Source organism: Drosophila persimilis, unplaced genomic scaffold (assembly GCF_003286085.1).
Source record: "Drosophila persimilis strain 14011-0111.01,24,50 unplaced genomic scaffold, DperRS2 tig00000002-arrow-pilon, whole genome shotgun sequence".
Lineage (NCBI taxonomy): Eukaryota > Metazoa > Arthropoda > Insecta > Diptera > Drosophilidae > Drosophila > Drosophila persimilis.
This window is the reverse complement of record NW_020825289.1, coordinates 17,537,077-17,563,817: the sequence shown is the minus strand read 5'-3', so window position 1 is coordinate 17,563,817 and position 26,741 is coordinate 17,537,077. Positions and strand designations below refer to the sequence as shown.

Sequence of the window (26,741 nt, the reverse complement as noted above, 5' to 3'; positions counted from 1 at the left end):
CAATTTCCTCTCAATGGGCTTGTGAATGATAAAAATCATAGGGGTGGACACTCCTTTCTTTGGTCCCTTCAATTCATCCATCATCCAGAGACTGTTCGTACCGAAGCACCGCACTTACTCGAACTCTTTAAGTGCCTTTTCACGAGTCCATGTTGATTGCCTCCGTTCTGGTTTTATCCATTGCTCATCTAATTAATTGGACTTTTATTGTGCTGTTGCTTCAAAGAGTAAATTGGAGTGAAATGGATTTTGTGGCGCTTTGAGTTAATAATACAATTTTTATTACCTTCTTCGAATTGTACAGATAACGAGATTCTGCTTAAGTACGGAGAACTCGATGCCATCGCCGATTAAAGAGTAATAATTCAAACTTAAAAGCTATGCCAAAGCGGATTTGTTCACAAGCAACAACAGAAATTTTTCTAGCTTAAACAATTATTGCAATCATTTTCCATTAACATTTAACACTTCAACTCAACCAGGTGATTTATGTAATTGCATATATACATATTTCAATATTACAATAGAGTATTTTCGCTACATTTCTTAGCCTAAAAAATTGCACACAGGAAAACCCTATGAATTAGCTCTAGAACTAAGCTAATTGGGCACTCAAGTATCCAGGGAAGAACCACTCGCATCGTAGATCTTCAGATTGTCAAACTCGTCGAGCGTGTCCTCCGATCCGGAGGCCGTCAGGTCCGACAGCTCATCGAGGCACTTCTGGCGCTTGCGCACATTCCAATGGAGTCCCTCGGCGAGTGAGTCGAACCAATCAGAGATCTGATCCTGAGAGCAAATGCTGGGAACGGGATAGATGGAGGTGGTCACCCGCAGGCTATCTCCATGATTCAGTTCCTGGTCGTTGCGTCCATCGAAGGAGACGCGCGAGGTGTTGCGGCTATCCGGCGATATGGATATCTAGGTACAAATAATGAGGCGATATTAGACGATCGAAAAGTGGATTCACTTAGGACTCACCCTCAGCTCCACTCCTGCTGGCACCACAATGGGCCTGAAGCTCAGCGAGTGCGGACAGATGGGAGTCACCAGTATGGCCGGCACGGAGGGATGGATCATGGAGGCACCAGCTGCTGCCGCATACGCTGTGCTCCCAGTCGGAGTCGACACAATCAGGCCATCGCCCTGAACAGAGGTGATGTACTTGCCATCCAAAAATATATCAATGTTGCTGAGATATGGCGACGGGCCACGATTGATAACCACCTCGTTGAGCACCAGGATGCTGTTGTTTGATGACATATGCGGGTTGCAGTAATTGTTATTGGCACCAGAGGATGCTCCATTGTTGAGCTCTATATAGTTCAGGTAACGATGATGACTTGGCTTCAGCAGGTTGCTGCCGGCTGGCTGGAGCGACTCCTTGCGGCGTTCGCCCTTGCGATGGATGGAGCAACGCAGGCGGCTGCGCAGGGTGAGGGCAGCGTGACCCTCCAGTACATTGGTCACCTGCTCCTGAAAGTTATCACACTGGAAGGGCGTAAGAAAGCCCAGTGAGCCCAGATAGAAGGCCATCACGGGCGGCACTGATTGCTGGAACAGCTGAGATGCGTACAGCAAGGTGCCGTCCCCTCCGAGGCAGACAATAAAGTCGATGCGATCGGTTAGATCATCGCGACCATCCCTGTAAGAGAGAAGCCAGTTAGAATTGAGCACCACCTGGCGGCCATTCCCATTTCAGACTCACTTGAATGTCACCAGCTTCTCGCGCAGCGCCAGAAAACGCTCACGCACGCCACAGTAGTCTCCGTGCACCTGTCGGAACTTGGCGCTCTCGTTCTCCAGCTTGACATCGTCCCGCAGCAGCTTATCCTCCAGCACGGCGGACTCAACCCACACGACCATGTGCTTCTCCTGCACCAGCCACTCCACCAGCTGGACAAACGGCAGGAGCACTTGAGAGTCCTTTTTCTTGATCACCAGCACTGTGAGCGGTGGCTTGTACCAGGTCAGGCGCTGGCTGGCCGGATCTTGAATCTGCATCACCATGGCGGAGTTTTTCATAATGCGTCCGCATGGTCCGAACTGCTGGAAGGGCGACGGGGCATTCAAGCTCCGGGTGCGCCTGAAAGGATATAGACAGAATACAGATATAGTGCCAGTTGGAGAGGAGATCCGGAGCTTGGGCGGAACCTCAAAATGCGCGGGTCGGGTGCCTGGGCTACTTGTTGCTTTTGTTCTTCCGCCTCCTCAACGGCTGCTGCTGCACTCAGAGAACCCTGACGTTGCAGGGTCGCCGCAAGTCGCAACTTTTGATGCTGCATTTGAAGATAAGTGTCTCTAGAGTGCCAATCTATCGATGGTCACGCCCTATTCCTCTCCAAAATTAGTAGTTTTCGATCTTATTTTGTGCGATTCCACACAAAGTAAACGCAAAATGATGGAAACGGAGAAAAAAAACTTGTTGGAATTTGTGCTTCGGCGGACGTTGTGGCTCGTGCGAAGGTTACAAAATCACTGGCCGGCCGATTTTTGTGTTCGAAAACAACAAAATAAAGGTATACAACGTATTTATATATTTGTTTTCATTACAACAACACCAGCGGCAGCGGATGAGGCAAGAGCTGCGCGGAGGGGGGGACCCCAGCGTGAATAAACTTGTTGAATCTCTCAGTCGCAAACAAACAGGAATTGCACATGCTAACCGAGAGTGTTTCGGAGAGAGAGATGGTAGCAAGAGAGCCAGCCCAAGATGTATTAATATAAAGTGAGGCATTCTGAGAGTATAGTCCTCTGGAATCCATGGGGCTGGCCCTCTAAAAAGATCAGTGTTCTGATCAATTTTCCATAAACCGTCAAACGCTCCAGCCAATACGTGCCAACTGTGGGAATTGCATACATTCCATCTGCTCATGTACTGTTTCCGAGAGTGCGAGAGAGTGGCAAGGAGAATAGGAAACTAGAAGAGTGACTATGTCTCACCTCACCAAATATACACCATGCGCATGCTGAACTTTAAACGTTTCGTTTGACTCTTGAGTGGTGTGCGTCTGTGTGTGAGTGTGTGGGTGGGTTAGACCTCAAAGCATCGCATAATAACGGGTTTGATTGATGTGCTAATGCGAGCTGAGACATGTTTGCGCTGACTCATCCAGAGATGAGCGAATCGGGAACAGCCAGACAAAAGAGAGGAAAAGAGAGAGCCATAAGCTAGGCTATGCTAAACCCTAGAAGTAAATCTCACACAGTGGGACAGATAGATCGCATTATCGTCTGAAATATTAAAATAGTTATAGTCGTTCTACATTTTCTTTAACAAATTCCAAAAAAGTCAAAAGATTCAATTTATTTTTATTTTTTCTGTAATTGAAAAAGTTGTATCCACTTTGCCCCTTTTTATCAATGTTTTATCGACTCAACCCCAAGGCAAGGCGGAACAATAACCAAGTGGTTTAAAAAACACAACGAGCGAATCCAGTGACGCACAATTTCTGATAAATTGCAGGACAAATAATGATCTTGTTTCGATAATTGTTGCAAAGGAAATTCACATTCATTCACCGGCTATCCAGTTGGCCAGCACTTACACGGCATTTTTCGCAGTGAACGCTCGTTAATTGCACTTGCTCGACCGCCAACGCCACTCGATTGGAACTAAACTGGAAGCCAAGTACGAACCCCAACCAAGTAACGAATATAATAGATATTGTAGGTACTTTGTACTCGTACAGGAAAGAACTTCAACGACGACGTCAGCATGACAAAACTTAAGTTTGCAGCCATCGTTGAGTCGCTGTAAACCTTTCGAACACCTTGAATTCGTTTTCCATTTCCCCCGGGCATTAACGAGTCTATGGGTGGTATAATCGAATCCGAGCCAGACAGGCCATGCAAATGCGGCTTGAACTGCCTGACCTGGCCGATGCAAACCTTTGGAACACGGCCCGCCAAAGTGGTCACGAGCAGCGTCAGTCACTAATTTTTTGTTTTTCTGAATATATTTTAATTTATTAATTTGTTGTTGTTTCATGAATCGCGCCAAGCACAAACTGGCACCGATTCACAAAAAGTTTAACTGGCACTTAGCCACGGCGTCGCGTCAGTGTCTCAGGTTCTTCAAAACAAATCGTTCAGAAATAGTAGCTGAAGAGAAAACCTACACACATATCAGATAACCATAAATTAACAGACGGCGCCATCGTTATGCCAATAGACAAGGTGTTAAAAAACTTGTTTGTTTTTTTGGCCAAAAATAATGAAAACGAGGGGGAACGTTGTGAGTTGCTGCGGACACCGCAACTCTACAGTTATACCCGATACTAAGTCAGTATGGCTCTCCTCCGGCAGACGCCGCTAATATTAAATGACACGACAAAGAGTGCGTGCGAGAGAGACAGAAAATCAGTCTGAGCGTGACGTCGGGCGCTGCGTAGCCACTAAAAATTGATTTCTTGCTTTTGGCTACAAAAATGATCCGATCTGATCCAGATTCGGCAACCGGATAGATATGGTCATTGTCTATGATTCTGCGTTTTTAGTTTACTCGATTTTGCAATATTGTGGTTTTTAGTCTTTTGTGTGGGCGGAAGGGGGTGGGGCGAAATTTTGAGATATACGTTTTATAGTGAGATCTAACAGGAGTGCGGATACCAAATTTGGTTACTCTAGCCTTAATAGTCTCTGAGATTTATGAATATCCCCAGATCTGCATCCTTTGCGGGGGCGGAAGGGGGTGTGGCGAAATTTTGAAACAAACTCGTCTCGGTCCGATATATTAGGAGTGTGGATACCAAATTTGGTTGCTCTAGCTTTTATAGTCTCTGAGATCTAGGCGCTAATGTTTTACTCTAAGCAAAGCCGCCTATGCTACGTGTGTGTTAGAGAGAGACAGGGCGAGAAAAAATGAAATTGTTTTCTTGATGCTGGCTATAATAATAATACGATCCAATTCAGATTCCGCAGTCTAAAAGATATCGTCATTCTCTACGATTCTGCGTTTTTGGTTTTCTCGTATCTTTAAAATTGTGGATGCCACAGATTTTCGCCCTTTGTGGGGGCGGAAGTGGGCGGGGCAAAGTTTTGAAATATTTTTGTAGCAGTGACATATCACAGAAGTCTGGATCCAAAACATCGTTGCTCTAGCTCTTATAGTCTTTGAGCATTAGGCGCTGAAGGGGACGGACAGACGGACAGACGGACGGACGGACAGACGGACAGACGGACAGACAGACATGGCTCAATCGACTCGGCTATTGATGCTGATCAAGAATATTCATACTTTATGGGGTCGGAAACGATTCCTTCTGGACGTTACACACATACACTTTTACCACAAATCTAATATACCCCAATACTCATTTTGAGTATCGGGTATAAAAAAACGCGCTGCAAGCACTCAAATATGCAGAAAGGTCAAGGACTTCTAAAAGCACTTCGATTTTAGATCAGTCCACTAAGATCTCTGCACATATCGGCATTTTTGGTGATCATCATGATGACATGTGAAAATCAATAAATTCTGATTATGCATACGTGATATTTACTTAAATTAGTTGCTTTTTTCTCTCTGAGTAAACAATTGATAAGCAAACCGCCTGAATGCATACAACGCCTTTTACGCCTTAGTCGACCCGATGGGGCCAATGACAAGGCAACACTTGATTAGAGAGCCACCAGCCGCCTCTCCTATCAGAGCATGCTCCGAACAAATGTCCGATGTCCTGATAACATTGCCACAATTGTTTTTTGGGCTGTTGCCCGACGTTCAGGGTTATCGAATCGCTTGCGACGGAATGGGATGGGTTCGAACAGCGAAGTACTTACGGCCAGGTGCCACTACGCCTGCGTCGGGTTGATGAATCGAAGTAGCCATCGTCTTGCTCGTCCTCGGACTTGGTCAGCTGGCTATTCTGATTACTGGCCGTGTTTGTTGTGGATTCGCCTTGTTCCCTGGGCTTGGAACTCGCCTGGTTTGCCTTTTGCTGGATGATTCTTTGCCGCTTAAGGGAGGCATTATGCCGCACCAGCAGATCATTGTATTGGGTCTGCTGATGGGCTGTGCCGCTCCAGGCCAGCTTATAACTGAAGCGCTCCTCGAGACGATGTTGGTGCAGGGTTGCCAGATCAATGTCCGAAAGGCACGTCATATTTATAGGCTTTAGATTTTCTTTATATCACTTTACGATTCACACAGATTTGTCGTCAAACAATCAATTAATCAACGTTTGGTTCTAACACATTTTTGTTTGGTTCAATCAACTGAAAAACACTGGAATATTAGTTCCCATTTTATTTCACTTCACATTTCTGGGTCCCAACTCGCCCAAAACGTCCCTGAGCTGGGCAAAACGGTAAACAACATCGACCTTGCTCCCCTTATTGTAAAAGCGTTAAAAGTTTTTGTTAACCAAATAACCAGGAACACGAACAAACACTAGAATGCACCACGCATTTTTTATGATAAAGAGTGATATCGGTGGTCTTCAGCCTTTGCCGCGTGTGTAAAAGTTGATAAACAAAAAAATAAACGATCCGACTTCAAATACGTCTGGATTTAGTATAGTATCTAACCGGTTTCCGTTTATTTGGAAATTTGTGCAAAATAAATTTGTTATTGGCCATAAAATAGTTGTTTATTCATTAATTTTTTTGGTCAACATAACGGACTTTGCGTAGTTCCGGCTTTGACGTCAACAAAGAGCTATCAAAAAGAGAGCCAGAGAGAAAGAGAGAGGACTGCAGAGTGGGGGAGATGAAAGGGCCAAGGCTTAATGCGTCATTAGCCAGCTTCCGTTCAAGCATAAGAGGGATGGAAGCAACGTACTTGGCCAACATTTATAGCTGGGCTAAGCCCAAAAAGCATGTCAAGTATACATCAATTTGCAGTCTGTACCTTGCACAAGCTAAATTTAAAACTACAGCACTTATGTAGTTATGTATTTAGCGAAACATATGAACACAATTAATCATATTTGAGGCTCTTTTTTTGGGCATAGCGTTGGTCAAAGACCTTTTAATAAGGAAAACTCGAAAAAACATTCACTTAGCCCACAATTAAATTGTTATAAAGCTCACAGCCCACTTGGGCATAACAGTATCGCGGGCCATTAGTCTGGAAATCGTGACCTGTGTGTACAAAGATAATTTTCGGTCTCTTTTAGAGTGCCTCATTAACAGTTCATTAACATAGGTCGATTCTCTTGAGTGGACATGGAAGGTCAAATTTCTACGCAAGATATATGTACATATATAAGTCTTCCCTCAGCTTGGTTTAAGCTGATTTTGAATTTCACGAATGAATCGGAATCTGATGGAAAGCTTTTGTATGGAAGTAGTTGATTACGTAAAAGATTGCATCACAAGAATCAAATCATTACAAAAATAACATTCAACTTAATTAGTGGATCGCGTGATCCATAGTTCCCTTTGTCTTCTACTCGTACTGCCACCAGGAAGCAAAAAGTAAATTATTACAAATCATTGAAATTGCTTGTGTAAAATAAACAAAGGAGACAAGGCACACCCTCTACTTAGAGCTGACAAAATATGTACATAGACGAGTGCATAAAGCGAATTTTAAGTGATTTATTGCACAAAGAAAATCGAAATTAATTAATCAGCTGAGAGAGCCAAGCCAGCAACAAAATGCGCACTACTAGTAATTAAGATTAGTAATTATCATTGACAAGATCGAACACGAAGGAAACCCCCCCTTTTATTAGACACAACGTGCCGGCATATAACGCTACGCTGATAATGAAGCCTTTCGTAAACAGCAGGCACATGGGTACAAGTGAATAGGAACCACAATGCAAAGATAGTGTAGTGTCGATTGTTCTGGTAGGAGATTAATGTATAGGGGTCGGTCTGTTGGCCTACAGAAAGAAACCGAAAGTGGGACGGGACTGAAACTGGGACTGACCCACAGAAATGGTAAGCCAAGTTTTGAGGCTAGACAACCAACAAATTACTCTAATTACACGTTATATAATTGTTATATTTTCTTTTTAGCACAAAATGAGGCGCGAATCGGAGCCGAAGAGACAGGGGCGGGTAGCTTTAAAGCTGACCAGCGCCACCAGGTAAACGACCGAAACAAAACAGATCGCTGGACGTTCAAATCGCGCGAGCTCCGAGGGTGATCGTGCCAACGAGATCGTTGGAGAGAGAGAGAGCGCAGCGCGAACACGACCGTGCTGTCCAGTCAATATGCGAAACCGAACTGAGACGCTAAAAAGGTGATTAAATTGTAAATGTTTCGTGCGATTCCGATTTTAAAATAAAAGTATAAAGTATATGATCGCTGGGGCAACAGCTGAGCGCAAGTGCCACGCGACTGATCGAGTGCCTGGTGCATGGTCTATCCATAAGGTGAGGCATTGGCCAGTTGCTACTCCATCATCTATAATAAAACTCACTCACTAAACCCTTGACTGAGACACAAATATACAGGTGGGCTCTGTAGACTTACTGTTATATAAACTCAATAATAAACTCATTGACAGGGCAATAACAGTGGCAGCAGACAGTTTACAGTCGCTTAGCAGAGGTTTTGTTTGCAGACTGTGGATTGCCAGACCACTTCAAAACGAAACATTTTGGCAAACACACTAATTGATTAACAGGTAAATGGCAAGTGCACTACAGTATTGTAGCAAAAACATAGGTCCACTTACCACCACCAGCGCATTTCCGCATCGCTGCCAGGCCCCCCATTGGTGGGACCTGGGGCGGAGGAGGCCGCGGCACTGCTGAGACGACCACTGTTTACATGCAGCAGGTGATTCTCATGATCGTCGTAGTAGGAGCCCCCGCCGCCGTTGGAATTGTTTGACCCAACTCCCCCCGAAGCCATGGAATTGGCCTTTGGCACTGTTTGAGCTGGCGAGGTGGCTGCAGACATCATAATGTGGTACGAGGACGTCATGCTGGTCAAATCACTTGTTCTGTCCTGCGCATGTATGCGTGGGAGGTGTATACAAATACGACACACGTCGAAGGCTCTGGTTTGACCTACAAACGCGAAGCACCTGCCTGACTCCTGTCTTTCGTTTTAGACGTTGCACAGGCCCGCCTAAGCTGCTGTCCTTCTCGGAAAGATTTGCTGCAGCTTGTCCACACTGCCCTGCACCTTATTATTGTTGCACAAAGAATTTTTTGACATTTGCCTCTTTGGTCTCTTCTTTGGCCGCAAACAATTCGAGATGAATTTAGGGCCACATTGGAGCTTGCGGAGCAGTTATCACAGGCCAGTCAGTTGTCGGCCATTGTTAAAACACACAAATTTAAAGTAAGGCAACAATGAAAACAAGACAAACAACAATAAACAATTATTGTTTTTGCGATACGTCACAGTTTCAAAATATACCGAAATATACCGACGAATTATTTGTATTCAAATTCTATCATATTCTTGGCTTTTGATATTCGGTTGAATATTGCTAGCTGGCTAGGACCCTCAGCGCTGAACTCATAATTTTATCCGATTTATTAATCAGTTCCCTACAATTCTACTTAATTTGAAGTACCTATCTTTATTGAATTGTTTGTAAAATGAGGTTTAACAAAAAAGGTCAATGTAAATTTGGAGTAAATTATTGTTTGTACATGGTAACTACGCATTTGCTACGTATTAACTACATTTTTATGTAATTATCAAAAGCGACACATGAAAGGGAAGGTGTACATTTGAAATTTTTGGCCGTTTTTTTCATATAAGTGGAAGTGCCAATGCCGGTATCCATTTTTTGACATGTATTTTTCCCATTTTGGAAAATGTTGATGCCAAACGATCAGGATTTCGATCACGAATTAGTAATCAATGTGCCCTGGCTCTAAATTGCATTTCTACACGATTTCTACAGTTGGGGCATTGGAAAAGAGGGTAAGTCCATATCGCGTCTTCGGAAATACTGGAAAATACTACAAAATGATATAGTTTTAGCCCCTCTATTTAAACAGGTAAACAACTATTTATACCACGAAAAATAATACTGTTGCTTGTAGATCCACCCTCTCTACTTACAAAAACCACACGATATCTTTCACCTGAACTGCGCTAAAATTCTTCAAGTTATAGTTTCGTGAAGTGTTTTTTAGTATCCACTGGTCGACAATGGGTTAATTCGGTTGAATGTTACCTGCAAACTAGGACCAGTGCTGACGGCTGATAAAACTAGCAAATTATATAAGCTGTTCAGCAAATTTTTGTTGTAAATGTAAATTACATACATATTTTCTGGATTTTTTGTTGAACAACAATTTTTCGATCTCGTTTTTTATGCAAGATTTTGGTTCTGTTAAATTTCAGACTACCCTATAATTTTTAAGTTCTTAAGAAGCTCTAGCTGAAGCTGTATATATTTATAGCTAGTATAACAAAATCACTAAAACCACAAAATGTTATATTTTTGGGGTGTATTTAGTTTTAGTTTTTTTTTCGGTTCTAGCTCTGAAAACCTGGTGGCACTGGCTAGGATCCTCAGCTCTCTCTAATTTTATACGATTACAGAATCAATTTTCTAAGAGATTGGCTAATTTTAGAGACTGGATTCCTTTTTGTTGTATTAATCTAAAATAAGGTTAAGCCACTAAGGCCAAACCATAAAACGTAAAATTGTACGGAAAAAATTGTATGAAAAGGAAGTTTCTATACGGCATACCACTATAAAGGAAATTTAGGTCGGCGGTGGTACCACATGTGCGAATTTTGCGGCTTACAGAACATTTAATTTGCTATAGGCTGCCTCTATATACTATACTATATTGTGTGTTTATAAAAATCGGAATATTTTAATATATGCATAGGCGAAACAACGCCTAATCTGAAAGAGAAATAACTGCATCTTTAGACCAAATACTTGGTTGTGGTGCTTATTTCTGTACAGCATGACTTAACAGACTGCTTAAGAGCATGTCAAGAAGCTCATTGATGTAGCACTAGCAGTTACTATTTGAAAACAGAGAAGCACTGCCTTATTCAAGGACATTTTGGGATTTTGGCACATTTTCTTACCGAAACTGTGTACGCTTGTCCAGTAAATTACCAGCCAGCGTTCTTCTCAACGACGTGGGGGAGCCTAAGGGCTGTGTCGCCTCCACGTTGACCATTTGTCGGGCACGCTGCATATCTTCTGGATTCATTTTCCCCAATTCTAAATGCAAACTGACACAACACACAACCGCACGCTGGAAACGCTCAGAGTCGACTATTGGGAGATTTTGTGAATCTCATATAACTAGATAAGCACGCTCCGCACACCTGCCGCACGCACACGCCGACAGATTCGCACACCTTGAATTCAGCTCACAAAAAAGGCAAAAACACATCGCACATCACGAACAATGGCAAAAAATCTTTGCCGTGTAATGCCTCGCTTGTACGGCCTGAGGGCGCGTCTGGCGAATAGTCGTCTTACTTACGCGATGGCGGCTTCACTTTCGCATTTTCTATGTAAATAAGCGCAAACAAATTTTTTTGACAGCCCCAAGTGCGTATCAGTGGTGCCAGCAAATAAAGCAAGCACGGCCAGCAGCCGCGTACGAGCCAGGCACGAGGTGAGCAAGATGCAACAAGTGGCCAGACGCCAGAGAGACGGGGCTCAAAACGAGTCTATATACGAAATATCTAACAACTATAAAGCTAAACTACAGAATTTACTCATATGTACATTAAGTTGATTGGAAAAAGGCAAGGCAATGCTCGTTGCGGGTGTGTTTCTGTAACAATGAAATCGGTATTACCTCTCTACAAAGATTTGACAGAGTTTTTGTGCCTCTTCCAAATGAACAGTATTGCACGTAGGTAAATCTACAAAGCGTTGCAAAAAATCTTAATGATCAAAGAACTACAAGAGCAAAGTTTGCCAAACAATTGGCTCAGCTCATAATATTGTAAATACGAGTATAATTGGCAAATATGCAAATTCTACCAAATTACAGACTATGAAACGACTTTAAACATATTCGAATTACATTGAAGCGATTGCAAAGACTCGACTAAAACTAAAAGCCTGCCGTGAAGCTTAGCCCACGAATACAATTGCCAGCAGCGACTTACATACATACGTACTAAATATCATACAATTTCATATTTTCCATCTCGTCCAGCGTGTCCTCGGAGCCGGATGCCGTCAGATCCGACAGCTCGTCGAGGCACTTCTGGCGCTTGCGCACATTCCAATGGAGGCCATCGGCGAGGGATGCAAACCAATCGGATATCTGATCCTGGGCACATATACAGGGAACAGGATAAATGGAGGTGGTCACACGCAGGCTGTCGCCATGGAACAGCTCCTGACGGTTGCGTCCATCGAATGAGACCCACGAAGTATTGCGACTTTCAGGCGAAACGGAGACCTATGGGGAATAGTGGATCAATTAAAAAAGGTACCATTGAAAAGGAACTATTTACTCACCTTCAGTTCCACTCCCGCAGGCACCACAATAGGCCTGAAGCTCAGAGAGTGCGGGCAAATGGGAGTTACCATAATGGCTGGCACAGAGGGATGGATCATGGAGGCACCAGCTGCTGCCGCATACGCTGTGCTCCCAGTCGGAGTTGAAACAATCAGGCCATCGCCCTGCACGGAGGTGATGTACTTGCCATCGAGGAACAAATCAATATTGCTGAGATACGGCGACGGTCCGCGATCAATGACCACCTCGTTTAGCACGAGGATGCTGTTGGCAGCAGGTCTTGCATCTGCGTTGGCCTCCACTTTGGCCTCCTGCCGTTTGTCACCCTTGCGATGCATCACACAGCGAAGGCGGCTGCGCAGCGTGAGTGCAGCATGACCCTCCAAGACGCTGGTGAGCTGCTCTTCGAAATTGTCGAATCGAAAGGGTGTGAGAAAGCCCAGTGAGCCCAAGTGGAATGCCATCACAGGCGGCACTGATTGCTGGAACAGCTGGGAGGCGTACAGCAATGTGCCGTCCCCTCCAAGGCAGACAATAAAGTCGATGCGATCGGTTAGATCATCGCGCCCATCCCTTTCGGGCAGAAAAAAGACATTGGAATTCATTGATCTTGATGCGTACTCATGTAGACTCACTTGAAAGTGACCAACTTTTCCCTGATGGCCTTGAACTTGACATCCTCATTGAGGTGGGCATCCTCCAGCACCGCCGACTCCACCCAAACCACCATGTTCTTTTCCTGCAACAGCCAGTCCACCAGCTGGACAAACGGCGCCAGCACCGAGGCATCGCTGACCTTCTTGATCACTAGGACTGTGAGCGGCGGTTTGTACCAGGTCAGGCGCTGGCTGGCCGGATCCTGAATCTGCATCACCATGGCGGAGTTTTTCATAATGCGTCCGCATGGTCCGAACTGCTGGAATGGCGACGGGGCATTCAAGCTGCGCGTTCGCCTGGAATGGTAAGTGAAATTGTTTTATTATTTTATGATTATAAAAATAAACAATAAATCTAAGCCCAGACCTAAAAATGCGATGTGCTCTGAGCACCTTTTCCCTTGGATCTCCCCGAATGCAGTTGTTGTTGCAATCGTTGCCTTGCTCCCAGCCCAAGTTATTAAACTCCTCAATGCTCAGAGAGCTATGCTGGGGAAACAATGACCCTGAAGTCATCGACTTATCCGCTTTCATTGGAAACATGCTGCAATTCATGTACTATTTAACTATGCATTATTAAATTGTAATAACTTTTGAACGCGTTCTCTGAACTTTTCAAGGCAATGGCTAATCTTACAAAACGGTTTATGGACTTGAATGCAAATGGAGGTTTTAAAGAAGCAAGAGCGAAAGAAGAGATAGAGAGAGTTCTCACTCTTGTGCTGTCGGAGAGTGATTTCTTGTGCTAAAGAATAACTAAAGAAGAGATCAAAATAACGATGACCAAATGATTTACAGTTGCTAATCTTTTAGAGTAGAATAGAACCAAGCACAAAACAGACCTTCCTTTATGCTGCAATCGAAACATTAGCCGAAATTTGATATTCGCCGTAAAAAAATTCCTCTTGAGATGATATTCCAATCAAACAAATGTTTTTCTTCAAAACTTTGCGAAATTCCATGTAAATCTAAGCACTACTATTACATTGGCCGCAACTGTCGTGCGTTCCTTGCCTCGATCGAAAACAGTTTCAGTGCATCCCAAGAACTGATTCATATTACATATTCTAATTTATGAAGCCGATCCACTCTTTACACACAGCGTAATTTTATCGACTAGGAAATGGGTGCTGGACTTACGGCCATGTGCCGGAGCGTTGCCGTTGCATACCTGACGCAAAGCAGTTGTTGTCCAGATCAGATTTATCGGCGCCGCCAGACGAGTCAAATGCATCCAGGCTATTGCCATTCAAATCTCTTTGGACTTTCCTCGGGTCTGTGTCTGGTTTATGCAGACTACGCTCCAGGCAACGTCGCGTCATGGCATTGAACCCATCCTGGTGATGATGATAGTCCGAATAATTTGCCAGGCCATAGTGCCAGCGCTGCTTAAGCCGATGCTCATGGAGGGTCGCCAAATCAATGTCCGAGAGACAGGCCATATCTGGGAGACAACCGACGAGTAACGATTTTGGGACTGCAGTTTTGTATGTGCGAGTATTTTGGAATGCAGTCAGACCGCCTCGAGTTCTTTTAAAGGGCCCAAGGTTAAATTTGTTTTCAAAATGGAATTCGTTTCGAAAATATCACGCCCACGCAGACAAACAAAAGTATTCACGTGTATGATTGATGAGACACCAAAATATTGTATGCCCTGATGTGTGTCAACGCTTGTACACCACCGAGGAGAGATAATGGGTAAAGTTAAACAGAAAAAGAGAAAGTGTTTTATCAGCGTTGGAAAAACGGGTAATCAGAAATGCATTTAGGCGATGATTTGAAACGAAATTCGCTTGCTTGTTTTGATTTTCGTTGTCACGGTGACACTTTTCTTCCGAGTTTTCTCTTGATTACTTCACACAGCTGGCCGGAAAAATTGACGCAATAGCCACTAGAGCAGAGGCAACACCGGGCGATCGCGTTGTCGAGCGACAACTGAAAAACTGCTGCACAGGGTTTGGTTTGGTTTGTTTGTCTCATGAAAAGCCAGGGCAGCGCTTGAAACAGCTGATGGCAGGGCAGTGTTTGCGTTTCGCGCGCATGCGTGGAGGCGGCCTTGGCTAGCAATTATTCAATTGATAACGCAGCCGCTGCTGTGGTACGAATCAATTGCCAAAATTAGAACGCACGTGAATGAATCAAATCAAAAATATAACCAAAGAAACACTTTCCAATTTGGAGGGAACTTGAATCAACAAATACATTAAGGAGGGGGACTTGGCTGGGCAGTTCAAGACCGCACAATCAACTTAGATAAGAACCGTGTAGAGAAGCATGCAAATGTAGGCAGATGATAAGGCCTTACCACCACCAGCTGCTGGACATATGCCCCCCACCCAGGCCGGGCGCCGAAGAAGCCGCCTCCAAAGTTGCTAGGGCTGGGTCTGCGGCATGCAACAGATGAACCTCGCCCTCTCCATCCACAGCGTCTGCAATGGGGCATGGGCATGGCAGTGTCTGCTTTGGACTGTCCCCCGCCGCTGCTGGCGTCAGTGGGGCGGACATCTTCTTTGGCCGCAAGCAATTCGAGATGAATTTAGGTCCACATTGGTGCTTGCGAAGCAGATATCACAGGTCAGTTGTCGGCAATAACAATTGTTTCAAACATTAAAACACACAAATTTAAAGACGTAAGACATTGTTTATTGCAATTATACGTCACAGTTTCAAAATATACCAAAATATACTGACGAATCTTTTGTATTAAGATTCCATCTAATTCCTTGATTTTGATATTCGGTTGAATATTACTAGCTAGCTAAGTCTCTCAGCGCTGAGCTCATAGTTTTATCCGATTGACGAATCGATTTGCTAAATGTCGCATTAATTTTGAGCACTCATCTTTATGTAATTGCGTCTAAAATAATGTTTAAATAAAAAAGGACAACAAAAAGTCCTTAATTTTACTTCGCTACTACACGAGTGTTACATATGAACTACATTTGTATGTAATTATCAAAAGCGACACTTGAAAGGGAAGGTGAATATTTAAAACATTTGTTTCATATAAGCCACATGGAAGCGCCAGTGTAAAAAAAACCGCGTTATGCACGTTTTGACATGAATTTTTTTAATTTTTGAAATAATTTAGATTTTGATGGCAAACGATCAGGATTTCGATCACGAATTAGTAATCGATGAGCCCTGGGACATGGCTATAAATGGCATTTCTACACGTTTTCTACATTGGGGCATTGGAAAAGAGGGCGCTTTCGAAAATACTGGAAACTACAAGGAAATACTGGAAAATACTATGAAAACTATAAACACTTGCAAGTTGTGTGAGCTAGACATGGTGGAAATATAACTATAAAAATTAAGTATATATATTGAAATATATTGAAGATATTATTCAAATATACCATTATATACTGTTAATGTAGCTTTAACTCAATTTCGACGTTGAAATATGCAAAAAATATATAATATATGTACCGTAGGTGGTCACCCTGTATGGTGCTTTCAGTTTTCGGTTAGGGAGAGCACTATGTCGATATATATTTTGCGATATAAACAGTTCTTTAAATAGACAACTATTAAATACCCTACCTATAAGATTGCGCTAAAAAATTGTGAAACTCTGCGAATTGAGTTAGAGTTATCTGTTTAAAATGGGTTATGCTTGCATATAAAGTATTGGGCGTTAGTTTCGCAAGTTTTTGAATTAAATACAAAATATACCGTTGCCGAGAGTAGTTTAATTTTCTGGAATTTTGATTTTATAAAATTGAATCGATTTTCACATCAAAGTTAAAGAAATTAAGTGTCAATCCATAAAAAAAAAAGTATATGGAACTCGGTTTTTATTGACTTTTAAGGTATATTGTCATGGTGGACCTTTTGTCGGAAATGCCCATATAATTATTTTGCTTTCTATCTTTGACCCTATTTCGCGTACCTCGAATATCTAATATTTATAGGGAATTTCGTTTTAAACATCTTCCCAATTTTAATATACATTTTTCTAAAAGCAGAAAAAACGTAAGTTCCTACGGAATGAAACAGTTTCTCGAGATGCTACGCATATTACTTGTAGGACAAAAAGTCAAAAGGCGCGCTCGAAAAGGCTCGAAATATATTATTGCTTATATTTGAGATGTATGATTGTATTTTCATTCACAAAAGTGGTTTCCATTCAGTTTTTTGACTAACTGAACGAAAGATAAATTTAGCTCCGGATATATGCAAATTTACCGAGCATGTGAATTGGTTTTTTTTTTGCCAAAATAAATGTATTAGCATCATTTTGTGTTTTTTGTATGTTTATGGATGGGCTCCACTCACCGAAATTGTTTACGCCTCTCACTCAGGTCTAAGACGCGCCTTCTCAAGGGTTGTGGAGAATTCCCCGGCGATGATGTCGTTGCCGCTGCTGCACCCTCGTCGTCTTCCTCCACGGACGTGGATGTGGAAATCAAATTGGCCACCATTTTGCGGGCCAGCTCCAGGTCCTCCTCACGCATTTCAAGCTCAAGTCGTTATTACCGTGAACAACCGCACTGATTCGGTGGCGAAATGAAACTAAATGCCTTTTCACACCTGGTTTTCCAAAATATATACAATGCATGCGCATATGTAATAATGTTTGTACATTTTCGAGAGTAGAAGTTGAATAAGATGCTGAGCCCGCCCCACTCGTACTTTGAATTCATTAAGTGCTCCGGGCGGCAGCAGAAAGTGCCGGGAGCTGGGGCAATTTACATATTTAGAGCAACTTTTACAAACAAGCTATATTTTGGCGGCCTCCTGGGCGTTCACAGTCTGAAAGATTTATAAACTATGCGTAAATTAATTGCTCCCTACCCCCCAAGGCGTGCAGAGGTGAGACGGATAATAGATACCCGAAGGCAATGCTAAAACAATCTTTGCATGAATTAAAACGGTCCATAATTTGAACACTTCACCCACTGGCGCCATCTGGCGGGTTGTCCACACTGCGGAAATTTGGTATTGCTATCTGGGAGGGCTTGGTCACTTTAAAAAGCAGGCTGATTAAAACCGATAGAGAGGGGGTAATTTAATTTTTTTTACAATTTAGCCACAAAATTCACTCAAAATGGCATCGAAAGCCGGATTATCCTTGCAAGTTTTTGGCCGCAGCTTGAGCCAGCTCAAAGCCGTAGTCAGTGCACGCAATTCAAGGTAAGTTTGCCGCATTCTTCCTCTTTTCTGTGACGTAATGAACGCACGTTTGTCTGCAACAACATCTTATCGCAATTTGTCCGGGTTCTATAGTTTCTTGCGTCAGGCCACCACAGCCCTGGCAAATGGACGCCCCTACAGCACTGAGAAGCAGCCGGAGGAAGCCGCTGCATCTGCCGCTGGAGCGGAACCAAAAGCCGTCTCCCCGGAGGTTGATCGTCTCACGAAAGAGCTGGCCGACTCCAAGGAGCAGAAATCGGAACTGATGGACAAGTATAAGCGCGCCCTGGCAGAGAGCGAGAACATGCGTACGCGTCTGAACAAACAGATAAGTGATGCAAAGATCTTCGGCATCCAGAGCTTCTGCAAGGATCTGCTGGAGGTCGCCGACACACTCGGCCACGCTACACAGGCAGTGCCTAAGGACAAGGTATGACGTTTGCCCCATGTCATAGTAAAGTAATCGAGTCTAACCTGCGCCTCCTTTATAGCTGGGTGACAATGCTGATCTGAAGAGCCTGTACGAGGGTCTCACCATGACTCGCGCCTCATTGCTGCAGGTGTTCAAGCGTCACGGTCTGGAAGCTGTGGACCCACTCAACCAGAAGTTCGATCCCAATCTGCACGAGGCTCTGTTCCAGAAGGAGGACAAAACCGTTGAGGCCAACACCGTGGTGGAGGTTACTAAATTGGGCTACAAGCTACACGAGCGTTGCATACGCCCTGCCCTAGTGGGTGTATCGAAGTGTTGATAGCTTTGCCCGCCTCAGGGCATGCAAAGTTTCGCCGACCCATGTCCATATTTTGTGTGTCCCCCGCCCCCGAGCAAGAATCGTTTACATAGTCTACACAAGAGAAGTCTCCATTGTTTGCAATTTGTTTTATCCTGCAAAATTCCCGTACGTAAACCCTATGTAAATACAAATGATCCAAAATTCATGCGGATCGGATCGCTTGCGAATTTAAAATTCCTCTTAGTTGCTAAGTGATCGATGACTAGACTCAATGGCTACAGATTTTTACCACACGCGTAGCCATCGAGTGTTCCACTTTAAGGTTTAATTACGATAATAAAAACATGTTTTAGTTGAAAGAGTTCCGAGATTTTCTGGATCCCGGGTGTCGATATGCATCCTTTTTCCTTCGTTTTTTCAGATTTTCTCAAACTCCCTCAGAAACCCGAAACGAACCCCTCTTGAAACAAATTCTTTTGTAGATACTGCAGGTAGGGCAAGTAACAAAAGCAAACGCATTCCTTCGCGTCGCGTAGGTGGAAAATTCAATGGAAATCTGAGATTTTCTATGGCACAGCAGGTAGATTCAGCACGTTCTCGAGAATTCATGGAAACCCTCGAAGCGACTTCCATGAAACCAGATCTGTTTGATGGTTCAAATGTCTATTTCGAAATGTCTGATGAGCTGATCTGTGTTAGTTGTCCTTTAACCTTTGAAGTGAGCAGAATGTTTGGTCTGCTGGTGCGTTTCCTCTGGCCTCTGGCTCTGCTCCAATGCATCAATGCCCGAGTGACCCTGATGCCAAAGTTCTACGGCCAGGATAGTGCAGTCATAGTCGTTGCGGAACGAAAGGTGCCTTCGAAACTAGACTCAAAGCTGCAGAATGCTTTGTACTACAATTTCCCCGTCTACAAGCTGATAAAGCCAGGCGTACAAACGACCACAACTACAACGGCTGCCCCTGTCCCAACTAACTCAGAGTACCCAAGTGATTTGCTCGAGATTGCCCAAACGAAGCTGGGCCTGAAGGTGCTGCCGAGCATAAGCGAGCTTGGACAGTTAATTGGGACCCGCAGCAATAGTGAAACTATCGAGTACGTCCGTTCGCTGACCTCCAATGAACAGGGTATAGCCTTGATGAAAGATTATCTGGAGACGCTGGACTATGAGCTGTCCGAAGATGTGCCGGATAGCGTCGACGATGGTGACGACGCTAGCGATGATGACAATACCATGGACAATGCAGATGTCGAAGCGGACTTTGACGAGCGCCCACGACTGGAGACGACGAGTAGGTCCACCATAACCACCAAAAAACCCGAGATGCAGGGAAGCCTTCTTCAACGTTTCGGCGACTTTATGAAGAAGTACAGCCTATGGTCGGAGACCACCACGACTCCAGCTCCAGCCACTAGGAAGCCAATGCCTTCGGCCGTCTCGTTCAAGCCGGTGTTTGTGGCGCCACCAGGCGCGGCCCGCATGCGTCCTCTTCTCGTGCGTCAGCCTCTACCCTATCACTATCCCATTCCACTGCGTCCTGTGATGATCCCATCGAAGCCAACTCAAGTGCCCAGCACAACGGCGGCACCCAGGCCAAATAAGGTACCCCACTTGAACACGCCCAAGCACATAGATGTTGAGATGCAATCTCCTCCTGTGGCCACACATGTGCGCCAGCTAGCTGAAATGGCGAACATCTCCCCCCAGGTACTAGATCGCTTCCTGAAGCAACAGCCCAAACTGGCGGAGCTGGCCAAGCGGGTGAGCACCCTGTCCCTCAGTCAGGACCAGACGCGAGAAATGGACTCCCAGATCTTCATGGCCGTCAAGAGGGCCCTGTCCCAAAATGAGGAACTGAAACGCCTGCTAGAATCGGCCCAGACATTAAAATAGGGTTCACGTGTAAATTAGTTTAAGGCTATCATTAAAGAAAATAAAAGTCGTCTGTATAGAATCGTACATAACCAAAGTCTGGGCAGTCACTTTGTGGCTAACACCTCAAAATGCAAAAGTCTGAGTCATTTGGAACCAATACATTATTAAATGCTGCCTACTATTATCTGGCGCTGCGTGCATAAATGTGGCCGACGTGTGGATCAGGCCACCGATTAATGTTTGAGCGCCATGCGGTCTGGGTTGCATAAATCATTCATGTCTGACAATTTAATTTAAGTGCACAGCCACGGGTTAGCTGAGCACTTTGGTAATTTTGTCGTTTAGTTTTCTCTTTGTCCTTTAAAATAGCACTCGCTAGCTCTGGGTTTGAGCAAACGAGCGTGCATAGGACAGCACGTGTTTCTTTATAAAATCTATACAACGTTTAGACGACGCACACAAAAAAGAACCAAGCGCAGCCGCTTTTTGAAATAAAATGAAAAATTTTTTGAAAACGTGTTTCAAATTAGGGCTGGAACGCAGTGTGACCAGACCGTCAGAAATATACCGTCTCATTTAAAAAATATACCGTAAATATGCTGACGAATTCAAGTTCTATTATACATATTCCTCGATTTTTATATTCCGTCGAATATTACTAGCTATATAGAACATTTAGCTATGCCCACATAATTTTAGCCCATTGATGAATAAATTTTCTACACAATTGGTTAGTTTTTAGTCCTTGCTTTTATTGTATTTTGACTAAAACAAGGTTTAAACAAAATAGTTCAACAAAAAAAACAAACGCAATGTTGCTAGTATTTGAAGACATGATGCGTGTATAGGCCTTTGTGCACCCTATTTTGTTAATTTTATATGTTGATCAAACGCAATTTATTAAGACCCTTTCTCAAATTTATATGTTTTTGACTTATTCATGTGTATTATTAGTATATTGTATATATTTATCTCGATTCTGAGCCTTGGAAGACAAACGTATTCACAATTATATAACATCCATTACCCCCAGGGTATGTGTGCATGGAGTTAGCAACATGTTTGTGTATGGAATGAGACTCATTGTTGCAAAAGCTAAACTGCGGCGAATCGGGTATTGCTATATTTCAAGCTATATAGATTTGCCCACTTAGCTTTATCATAGATAAATGCATTTTCTACAAGATTGCTTCTTTTAATTACCTTTATGTATTTTATTTCGACAAAAAATCGGTTTTCAAGTAAATGTTGCCGCAACAGTGTGTATGGAATGCGCAGCATTTGTGTGTGGAATGAGACTCATTGTTGCTAAAGCGAACTGCGGCGAATTCAAATTCGATTCAAAAAAACGACCAATTCCTCCTATTCTTTGTTCCGTTGAATAATACTATCTATATGGAACATTTAGCCATGCCCACTTAATTTTGTACGATAGGTGAATCAATTCTATACATGACTGGCTTATTCTCAATACTTGCTTTTATTGCATTTCGATTACAGCAAGGTTTAAAAAACGGTCAACAAAAAACAATGGCAACATAATAAGTGTAGGGACATTGTTGAGCTGAAGAGGCACATTTTTTCGTTGAGTTTACTAATTTGAATTCGATAAGTCTTCCTGCCGCTGAAAATTCATAGATGTCGCTTTTATGACATCGTCAGTATTCGTTAGCAGCGCCATCTATTGTTCAATTTAGTAGTGTTTCGTTATATTTTCAAAATATTTATTAAATTAAATAAAGCAAAAGTACATAAATTATCAACTTTATGAGCTATAGTTTAAATAGTCGTAAATAAAGGCTCAGTGTATGCCCTCCAGCGGCGTGTAGGTCTTGTACTGATACAGTTCCGGTCCGCCATAGCCATATAAAAGCTTGCCTCTTCCATGTTCATCGTAGTAGGGATAACGGTATTTGGGTCTAAGAAGAGCATTAAGAGATATGAAAGAATCCTTGGAAGGATCACCGTTGAACTACTCACCTTTCAAAGTACTGGAAGTTTGGGGCCTTTGGCTGAACTGTGGCCGACGATGTGTGCACTAGGAAGGCCACGACGCACAGAAAGAGCTGAAAAAGGGATAAATATTGTAATCTCCATTAAAATCACAGGCAATGGCTGCTCATTAGTTCAGTGTGTCAGGCAGCACATAAAAGTGGCAGCGAATGCACAGACAATTGGATGGCGCCTTCCTCGCAGTGGTTTTCCGTCGGTTAAAGCAAACAACAGCCACAGCAAAGCAACGGTTATTGACGCTGGTTATGCAATGCAAGATTATGACACATTTTGTTTGGGTTTCAACCTGGCCATGCCACCACTATCGCCACCATCCGCTGCAGCACAGCAGAGAGAGACAGAGAGAGAGAGAGAGCGCACAAGAGCGCGGGCAGACGTTTCAAGGTCTCTTTAGTGGCAGCAGACAAAAATATTTGGCACAAATATACGAATAGTTTCGAAATGTGTCAAACGTAGTGCTCATTGGAAATTCCAGTCAGTCACTGCTTTCGACACGGTTTTCTTTCGGGTGCCACTTTCGCGCAGGCGCAGCGGAAATTGTGTCAGCCAGAACGTGCGACTTTCGGTCTGGCCGTGTTAATTGGAGAAGCCAATACTCGATAGTTGTACTCCCATTGGAGGGAAAATTAAACGATCTAACTTACGGCCAGCAGCAGAGCATTCAACTTTGCCATGGTTATTTCTTCGAATCCAACAATGTTCGGTTTTGTAACGACAGTCCCCCAGTAGGCCCAAAGCGGATTCCAAGCGGAGTTGCTTGGCCGGCGATCGCGTTTGAATGAAATGCATGGCCAACCGCCAGACAACGCAGAGCCCCACACAGCTCCAAGAAGAGCGCCAGATGGAAAGCTTAGTGGAGAGCTTCGTTGCGTGTGCGCTCCGCCAAGGTATGTTTGTATAGGGTAAGGCCTTCCCCCTTGAGGTATCAGGCGATGAGAGCGCTGTCGGCGCATATCTCACCTTATTTTAGGTCTCTTTGTGGCACGCTCTCTCTCTCTCTTTGGGGTACTGGAACTGGAACTTATCCGTTTTCCTTACGATCTAATGATGCTAAAGATTTGGCTATAAAGGAAAGTGAAAGTCCTGCAAAATACTCTTTCGTATAGCTTTTTCCGCATGGATTCAAGCTGCCGGAAATCTGTGTAAATAATAATCGAAGTAGACGTGAAGAGACTCACGTAGTCTCTTTCGGTTCCAAAAAGAGAGAGAGAGGCCCAAGGCAGAGAGAGTCAGCGTCCCACTCCAGAGAAAGAGACGGAGAGAGAGAGAGCTCCCACAGAGACAGCTGTTCGAGTGGGCTAAAACGGAATTGAGGCCAAATGACCAAAGTGGTTTTGGAGCGAGTGTCTGCCTCCGGCTCCGATCGAGATGACGATGGACCATTATGTAACTTCTGCAACCACAAAGAGCCAGTCCCGCATTGGACAACCTGTTGCTGTCTTCCTTCTTTGCGCCTTTCTTCCATTCCACTGTGCCATTTCTATCGTGCTCTGGCGCACTTTCTTTGTCGGGCATTTGCATTTTCCTTGCCTTCTGTGCTTGCTTCGGCCCAAAGCCGTTTCGCGGCTGATGTGAGTAACCTTTGGCAAATACGCGCACTTAGTTCCGTCTGCCTTGAAAACCTATTTGGACGGTCATAAAATTATAAACGAAAACAAAAAAAACCGTCAAAAGATTTTCTCGTAGAGTACCGAAACTTTTGATACCCTTGCAGATCTATGGTTTCTATGCCACACAATTGAAGCTTGATCGAAATTTCTTCAGCTTCTATACAGCTTCTATAAGCTATACATATCCTGTCGGTTTCGAATTCTATAGTAATTTTAAGAAAATAGCCCGAGAATTCTATAAATAAAGAGCCGAGTGGTTATACCCTCTGGAAATGCAGAACAATATTGCCATAAAACGAATCTAACATTATGGAAAACGCAAGTACTTTAACGCCACTTGAAGGTCGTATGCCAAAGCCACCAGATCGGAGATCATCTTTCGTTTAAAAGCTCCATATGGATTTAAGCAGCAACAGCCTTTAAATCTGTAAAAGGTTTGTAACCGAAACATTATTTTGTTATCTCTATCTCTTATGAGCTCTTTTTCTCTCTATATCCATATCTCTCTGTTGCTCGCTCTCTGCCTTGCTTTGTGGCTTCTCAAAGTCTCTTTGTTTGCCATATTTTGTTGTTGCTTTTCTTGTTGCGGGTTATTTTCAATAATTTTTGGAGTTGCTTGGCGCTTGGCTGAGTTTTATGCAACACCGCGATTTCGGTGCTATTCAGTGATCAATGGTCCAGTGACTCGCACGGGCCCCAGCGCTTCAACGTCAACCACATCGAGAAATCCAGACAATGTTACACCTGGGATTTGTCTATTTGGTAGGTAGTGGTAAGTGCACAGAAATGAGATTAAAGTGGAATAAATAAGCCATGAAGAAGATGGTGAATGAAAGGGAAAGATAAGATTCGGTGTTAGTGAATGCAGTGACTTATATGTGGCGTATGCGCAATTTTAGGGACACAGACCACGCCCATATGAGATCCGCTCTCACAGCTGAGAACAGTGCCAATTATTTTTGTTGTTGTTAATTTTCCAAAGTAAACTAGCAAATTTCCTAAGCACATATCTATGTACGAGTTTTTTGGAATATTTTCATGCGATCATTGTGAAATCGTAAAGTTCAGTTTTGGCATTAATTGCTTTTAATGCTTATCATTAAACGAAATACTCAATTATTTATTAGAAAATATAGAAGTGTTACAATTAAGAAGGCCAGACGACTACCGAGTGAAAAATAGTGTTGGCTGCTTCTACATAACTCTAATGCTTTTTATCGTTTTAACGATACGAGTAATTTTGAAAATTTTTATGATAAAAGACTAAGTAAATTCAGTTAAAACGTTATACTTTAATAATCTTCAGATTTACATTTATATTTATGTACATGAAAATACTATGAGAATTGATAATGGTAAATGGTGGAAACTGATATATTTTCTAACGCAACTCGGAACGATCTTCATTTCAGCTCACTCTGCTGTTGGTCCTGCTGCAGATCAGTCAACCCGCAGATGGTATCATATTCCGCTTGATATCAGAGACCCTGCAGAACAACGTGGCCGGCGAGCCCATCACACATCAGGTCACCCAATGGAACTTCGATCCAGACGCGGCAAAAAAGTCTCGTGCCCTTTACTATGAGGTGAGACTCTCCCCCTTGATCGTGTCACATTAGAGTAACTGTAACTGTCTGCGCCTTCCGCAGAAAAACGGATACCGTTCATCCAAGTTCATCGAGCGACTGGGAGCGGGCGTGGATGGGTTGCACGAGGAGCGACGACTGCAGCAGGCTATTCGCGATATGGGTCGCCTCGGTGGCGAGCACAATGAGAATTATCCGCCTTCACCAGTTTAGTCATAAATAATTACCGTTTACATCGTTTAACTCTTATTTCTTATTTCATTTGCCTAGCCAAATCCCGACGAGTGGCTGAGTGCCTGAGTCGGTGGCTGGGCGCGTGGGTGTGGTCGAGGCCCCCAGATATCCCCAGGCAGATCCAGCACATTGTCATCATTTTAATTTGCAGCGATTAATTGTCATTGTGCGCATTAATGTGCTTCACAAGGATTTGCATAATTTGCATAACGTTGCCATATGAGATTCTATATAATCACCTCTTTTGCTTTGCCTCTCTCTCTCTCTCCCTCTCTGTTTCTGTCATTGAAAAATCCATCTCTATTCGGCTTATTGCAGTACCCAGTAATCGTAAAGCGACAGGGTATTTGGCAATCGTGTAGATGTTTAACAGAGCGACGACCTTACTCATATTTTTTAGATACTTTCAAACATGAACAAAAAGTGCCTAAATCTAGAAGATGCCGCTCTCAGAAATCCGTTTTCCTCTACGGTTTCTTGGTTTTCCCTTTCCACTACCTGAGTACCAGGTA

General features: G+C 43.5%; 6 protein-coding genes across 11 annotated transcripts; 3 read left to right on the top strand and 3 right to left on the bottom strand.

Moving 5' to 3' along the window:
• Positions 1–454: 454 nt before the first annotated feature.
• LOC6593098 (NAD kinase) lies at positions 455–9,215 on the bottom strand. 4 transcript variants are annotated; one of them, XM_002017845.2, is made up of 5 exons: positions 7,941–8,005; positions 5,785–6,219; positions 1,709–2,086; positions 982–1,645; positions 455–921 (listed from the first exon to the last, which is right to left on the bottom strand). In XM_002017845.2, exons 2-5 carry the CDS (start codon positions 6,105–6,107, stop codon positions 613–615), a joined length of 1,674 nt encoding a protein of 557 aa, XP_002017881.1. In that variant the 5' UTR covers positions 6,108–6,219; positions 7,941–8,005; the 3' UTR covers positions 455–612. The 4 variants fall into 4 exon arrangements, with proteins under 4 accessions (XP_002017881.1, XP_026840988.1, XP_026840990.1 ...); XM_026985187.1 differs by lacking the exons at positions 5,785–6,219; positions 7,941–8,005 and adding an exon at positions 8,637–9,215; XM_026985189.1 differs by lacking the exons at positions 5,785–6,219; positions 7,941–8,005 and adding an exon at positions 3,549–3,608.
• Positions 9,216–11,838: 2,623 nt separating this feature from the next.
• LOC6593100 (NAD kinase) lies at positions 11,839–15,622 on the bottom strand. 3 transcript variants are annotated; one of them, XM_026985274.1, is made up of 4 exons: positions 15,340–15,622; positions 13,014–13,331; positions 12,378–12,951; positions 11,839–12,318 (listed from the first exon to the last, which is right to left on the bottom strand). In XM_026985274.1, the coding sequence occupies exons 1-4, from the start codon at positions 15,537–15,539 to the stop codon at positions 12,031–12,033; spliced, it is 1,380 nt and encodes a 459-aa protein (XP_026841075.1). In that variant the 5' UTR covers positions 15,540–15,622; the 3' UTR covers positions 11,839–12,030. The 3 variants fall into 3 exon arrangements, with proteins under 3 accessions (XP_026841075.1, XP_026841074.1, XP_026841076.1); XM_026985273.1 differs by lacking the exon at positions 15,340–15,622 and adding an exon at positions 14,175–14,905; XM_026985275.1 differs by lacking the exon at positions 15,340–15,622 and adding an exon at positions 13,402–13,592.
• Positions 15,623–18,062: 2,440 nt separating this feature from the next.
• LOC6593101 (grpE protein homolog, mitochondrial) lies at positions 18,063–19,269 on the top strand. The gene is made up of 3 exons (XM_002017848.2): positions 18,063–18,176; positions 18,270–18,606; positions 18,668–19,269. Exons 1-3 carry the CDS (start codon positions 18,091–18,093, stop codon positions 18,926–18,928), a joined length of 684 nt encoding a protein of 227 aa, XP_002017884.1. The 5' UTR covers positions 18,063–18,090; the 3' UTR covers positions 18,929–19,269.
• Positions 19,270–19,637: 368 nt separating this feature from the next.
• On the top strand, positions 19,638–20,804 carry LOC6593102. Its single transcript, XM_002017849.1, has one exon. The coding sequence runs from the start codon at positions 19,638–19,640 to the stop codon at positions 20,802–20,804; it is 1,167 nt and encodes a 388-aa protein (XP_002017885.1).
• Positions 20,805–22,498: 1,694 nt separating this feature from the next.
• Positions 22,499–23,535, bottom strand: LOC6593104. The gene is made up of 3 exons (XM_002017850.2): positions 23,444–23,535; positions 22,767–22,852; positions 22,499–22,705 (listed from the first exon to the last, which is right to left on the bottom strand). The coding sequence occupies exons 1-3, from the start codon at positions 23,471–23,473 to the stop codon at positions 22,588–22,590; spliced, it is 234 nt and encodes a 77-aa protein (XP_002017886.1). The 5' UTR covers positions 23,474–23,535; the 3' UTR covers positions 22,499–22,587.
• Positions 23,536–25,074: 1,539 nt separating this feature from the next.
• Positions 25,075–26,238, top strand: LOC6593105. Its single transcript, XM_002017851.2, has 3 exons — positions 25,075–25,171; positions 25,822–25,995; positions 26,059–26,238. The coding sequence occupies exons 1-3, from the start codon at positions 25,145–25,147 to the stop codon at positions 26,206–26,208; spliced, it is 351 nt and encodes a 116-aa protein (XP_002017887.1). The 5' UTR covers positions 25,075–25,144; the 3' UTR covers positions 26,209–26,238.
• Positions 26,239–26,741: the final 503 nt, after the last annotated feature.

Bases quoted from the DNA above. Each gene is read 5' to 3' on its own strand.
- LOC6593105 (XM_002017851.2), top strand. From the start codon at position 25,145: ATGTTACACCTGGGATTTGTCTATTTG. The intron at 25,172-25,821 runs GTAGGTAGTGGT...TCTTCATTTCAG, and splicing joins ACCTGGGATTTGTCTATTTG to CTCACTCTGCTGTTGGTCCT. The intron at 25,996-26,058 runs GTGAGACTCTCC...CGCCTTCCGCAG, and splicing joins CTCGTGCCCTTTACTATGAG to AAAAACGGATACCGTTCATC.
- LOC6593101 (XM_002017848.2), top strand. From the start codon at position 18,091: ATGGCATCGAAAGCCGGATTATCCTTGCAAGTTTTTGGCCGCAGCTTG. The intron at 18,177-18,269 runs GTAAGTTTGCCG...CGGGTTCTATAG, and splicing joins GTCAGTGCACGCAATTCAAG to TTTCTTGCGTCAGGCCACCA. The intron at 18,607-18,667 runs GTATGACGTTTG...CCTCCTTTATAG, and splicing joins AGGCAGTGCCTAAGGACAAG to CTGGGTGACAATGCTGATCT.
- LOC6593100 (XM_026985273.1), bottom strand. From the start codon at position 14,476: ATGGCCTGTCTCTCGGACATTGATTTGGCGACCCTCCATGAGCATCGG. The intron at 12,952-13,013 runs GTGAGTCTACAT...TCTGCCCGAAAG, and splicing joins GAAAAGTTGGTCACTTTCAA to GGATGGGCGCGATGATCTAA. The intron at 12,319-12,377 runs GTGAGTAAATAG...TATTCCCCATAG, and splicing joins CTGCGGGAGTGGAACTGAAG to GTCTCCGTTTCGCCTGAAAG.
- LOC6593102 (XM_002017849.1), top strand. From the start codon at position 19,638: ATGTTTGGTCTGCTGGTGCGTTTCCTCTGGCCTCTGGCTCTGCTCCAA.
- LOC6593104 (XM_002017850.2), bottom strand. From the start codon at position 23,473: ATGGCAAAGTTGAATGCTCTGCTGCTGGCC. The intron at 22,853-23,443 runs GTAAGTTAGATC...TCCCTTTTTCAG, and splicing joins TGAATGCTCTGCTGCTGGCC to CTCTTTCTGTGCGTCGTGGC. The intron at 22,706-22,766 runs GTGAGTAGTTCA...TGCTCTTCTTAG, and splicing joins AACTTCCAGTACTTTGAAAG to ACCCAAATACCGTTATCCCT.
- LOC6593098 (XM_002017845.2), bottom strand. From the start codon at position 6,107: ATGACGTGCCTTTCGGACATTGATCTGGCAACCCTGCACCAACATCGT. The intron at 2,087-5,784 runs GTAAGTACTTCG...ATATCCTTTCAG, and splicing joins AGGCGTAGTGGCACCTGGCC to GCGCACCCGGAGCTTGAATG. The intron at 922-981 runs GTGAGTCCTAAG...ATTTGTACCTAG, and splicing joins CAGCAGGAGTGGAGCTGAGG to ATATCCATATCGCCGGATAG.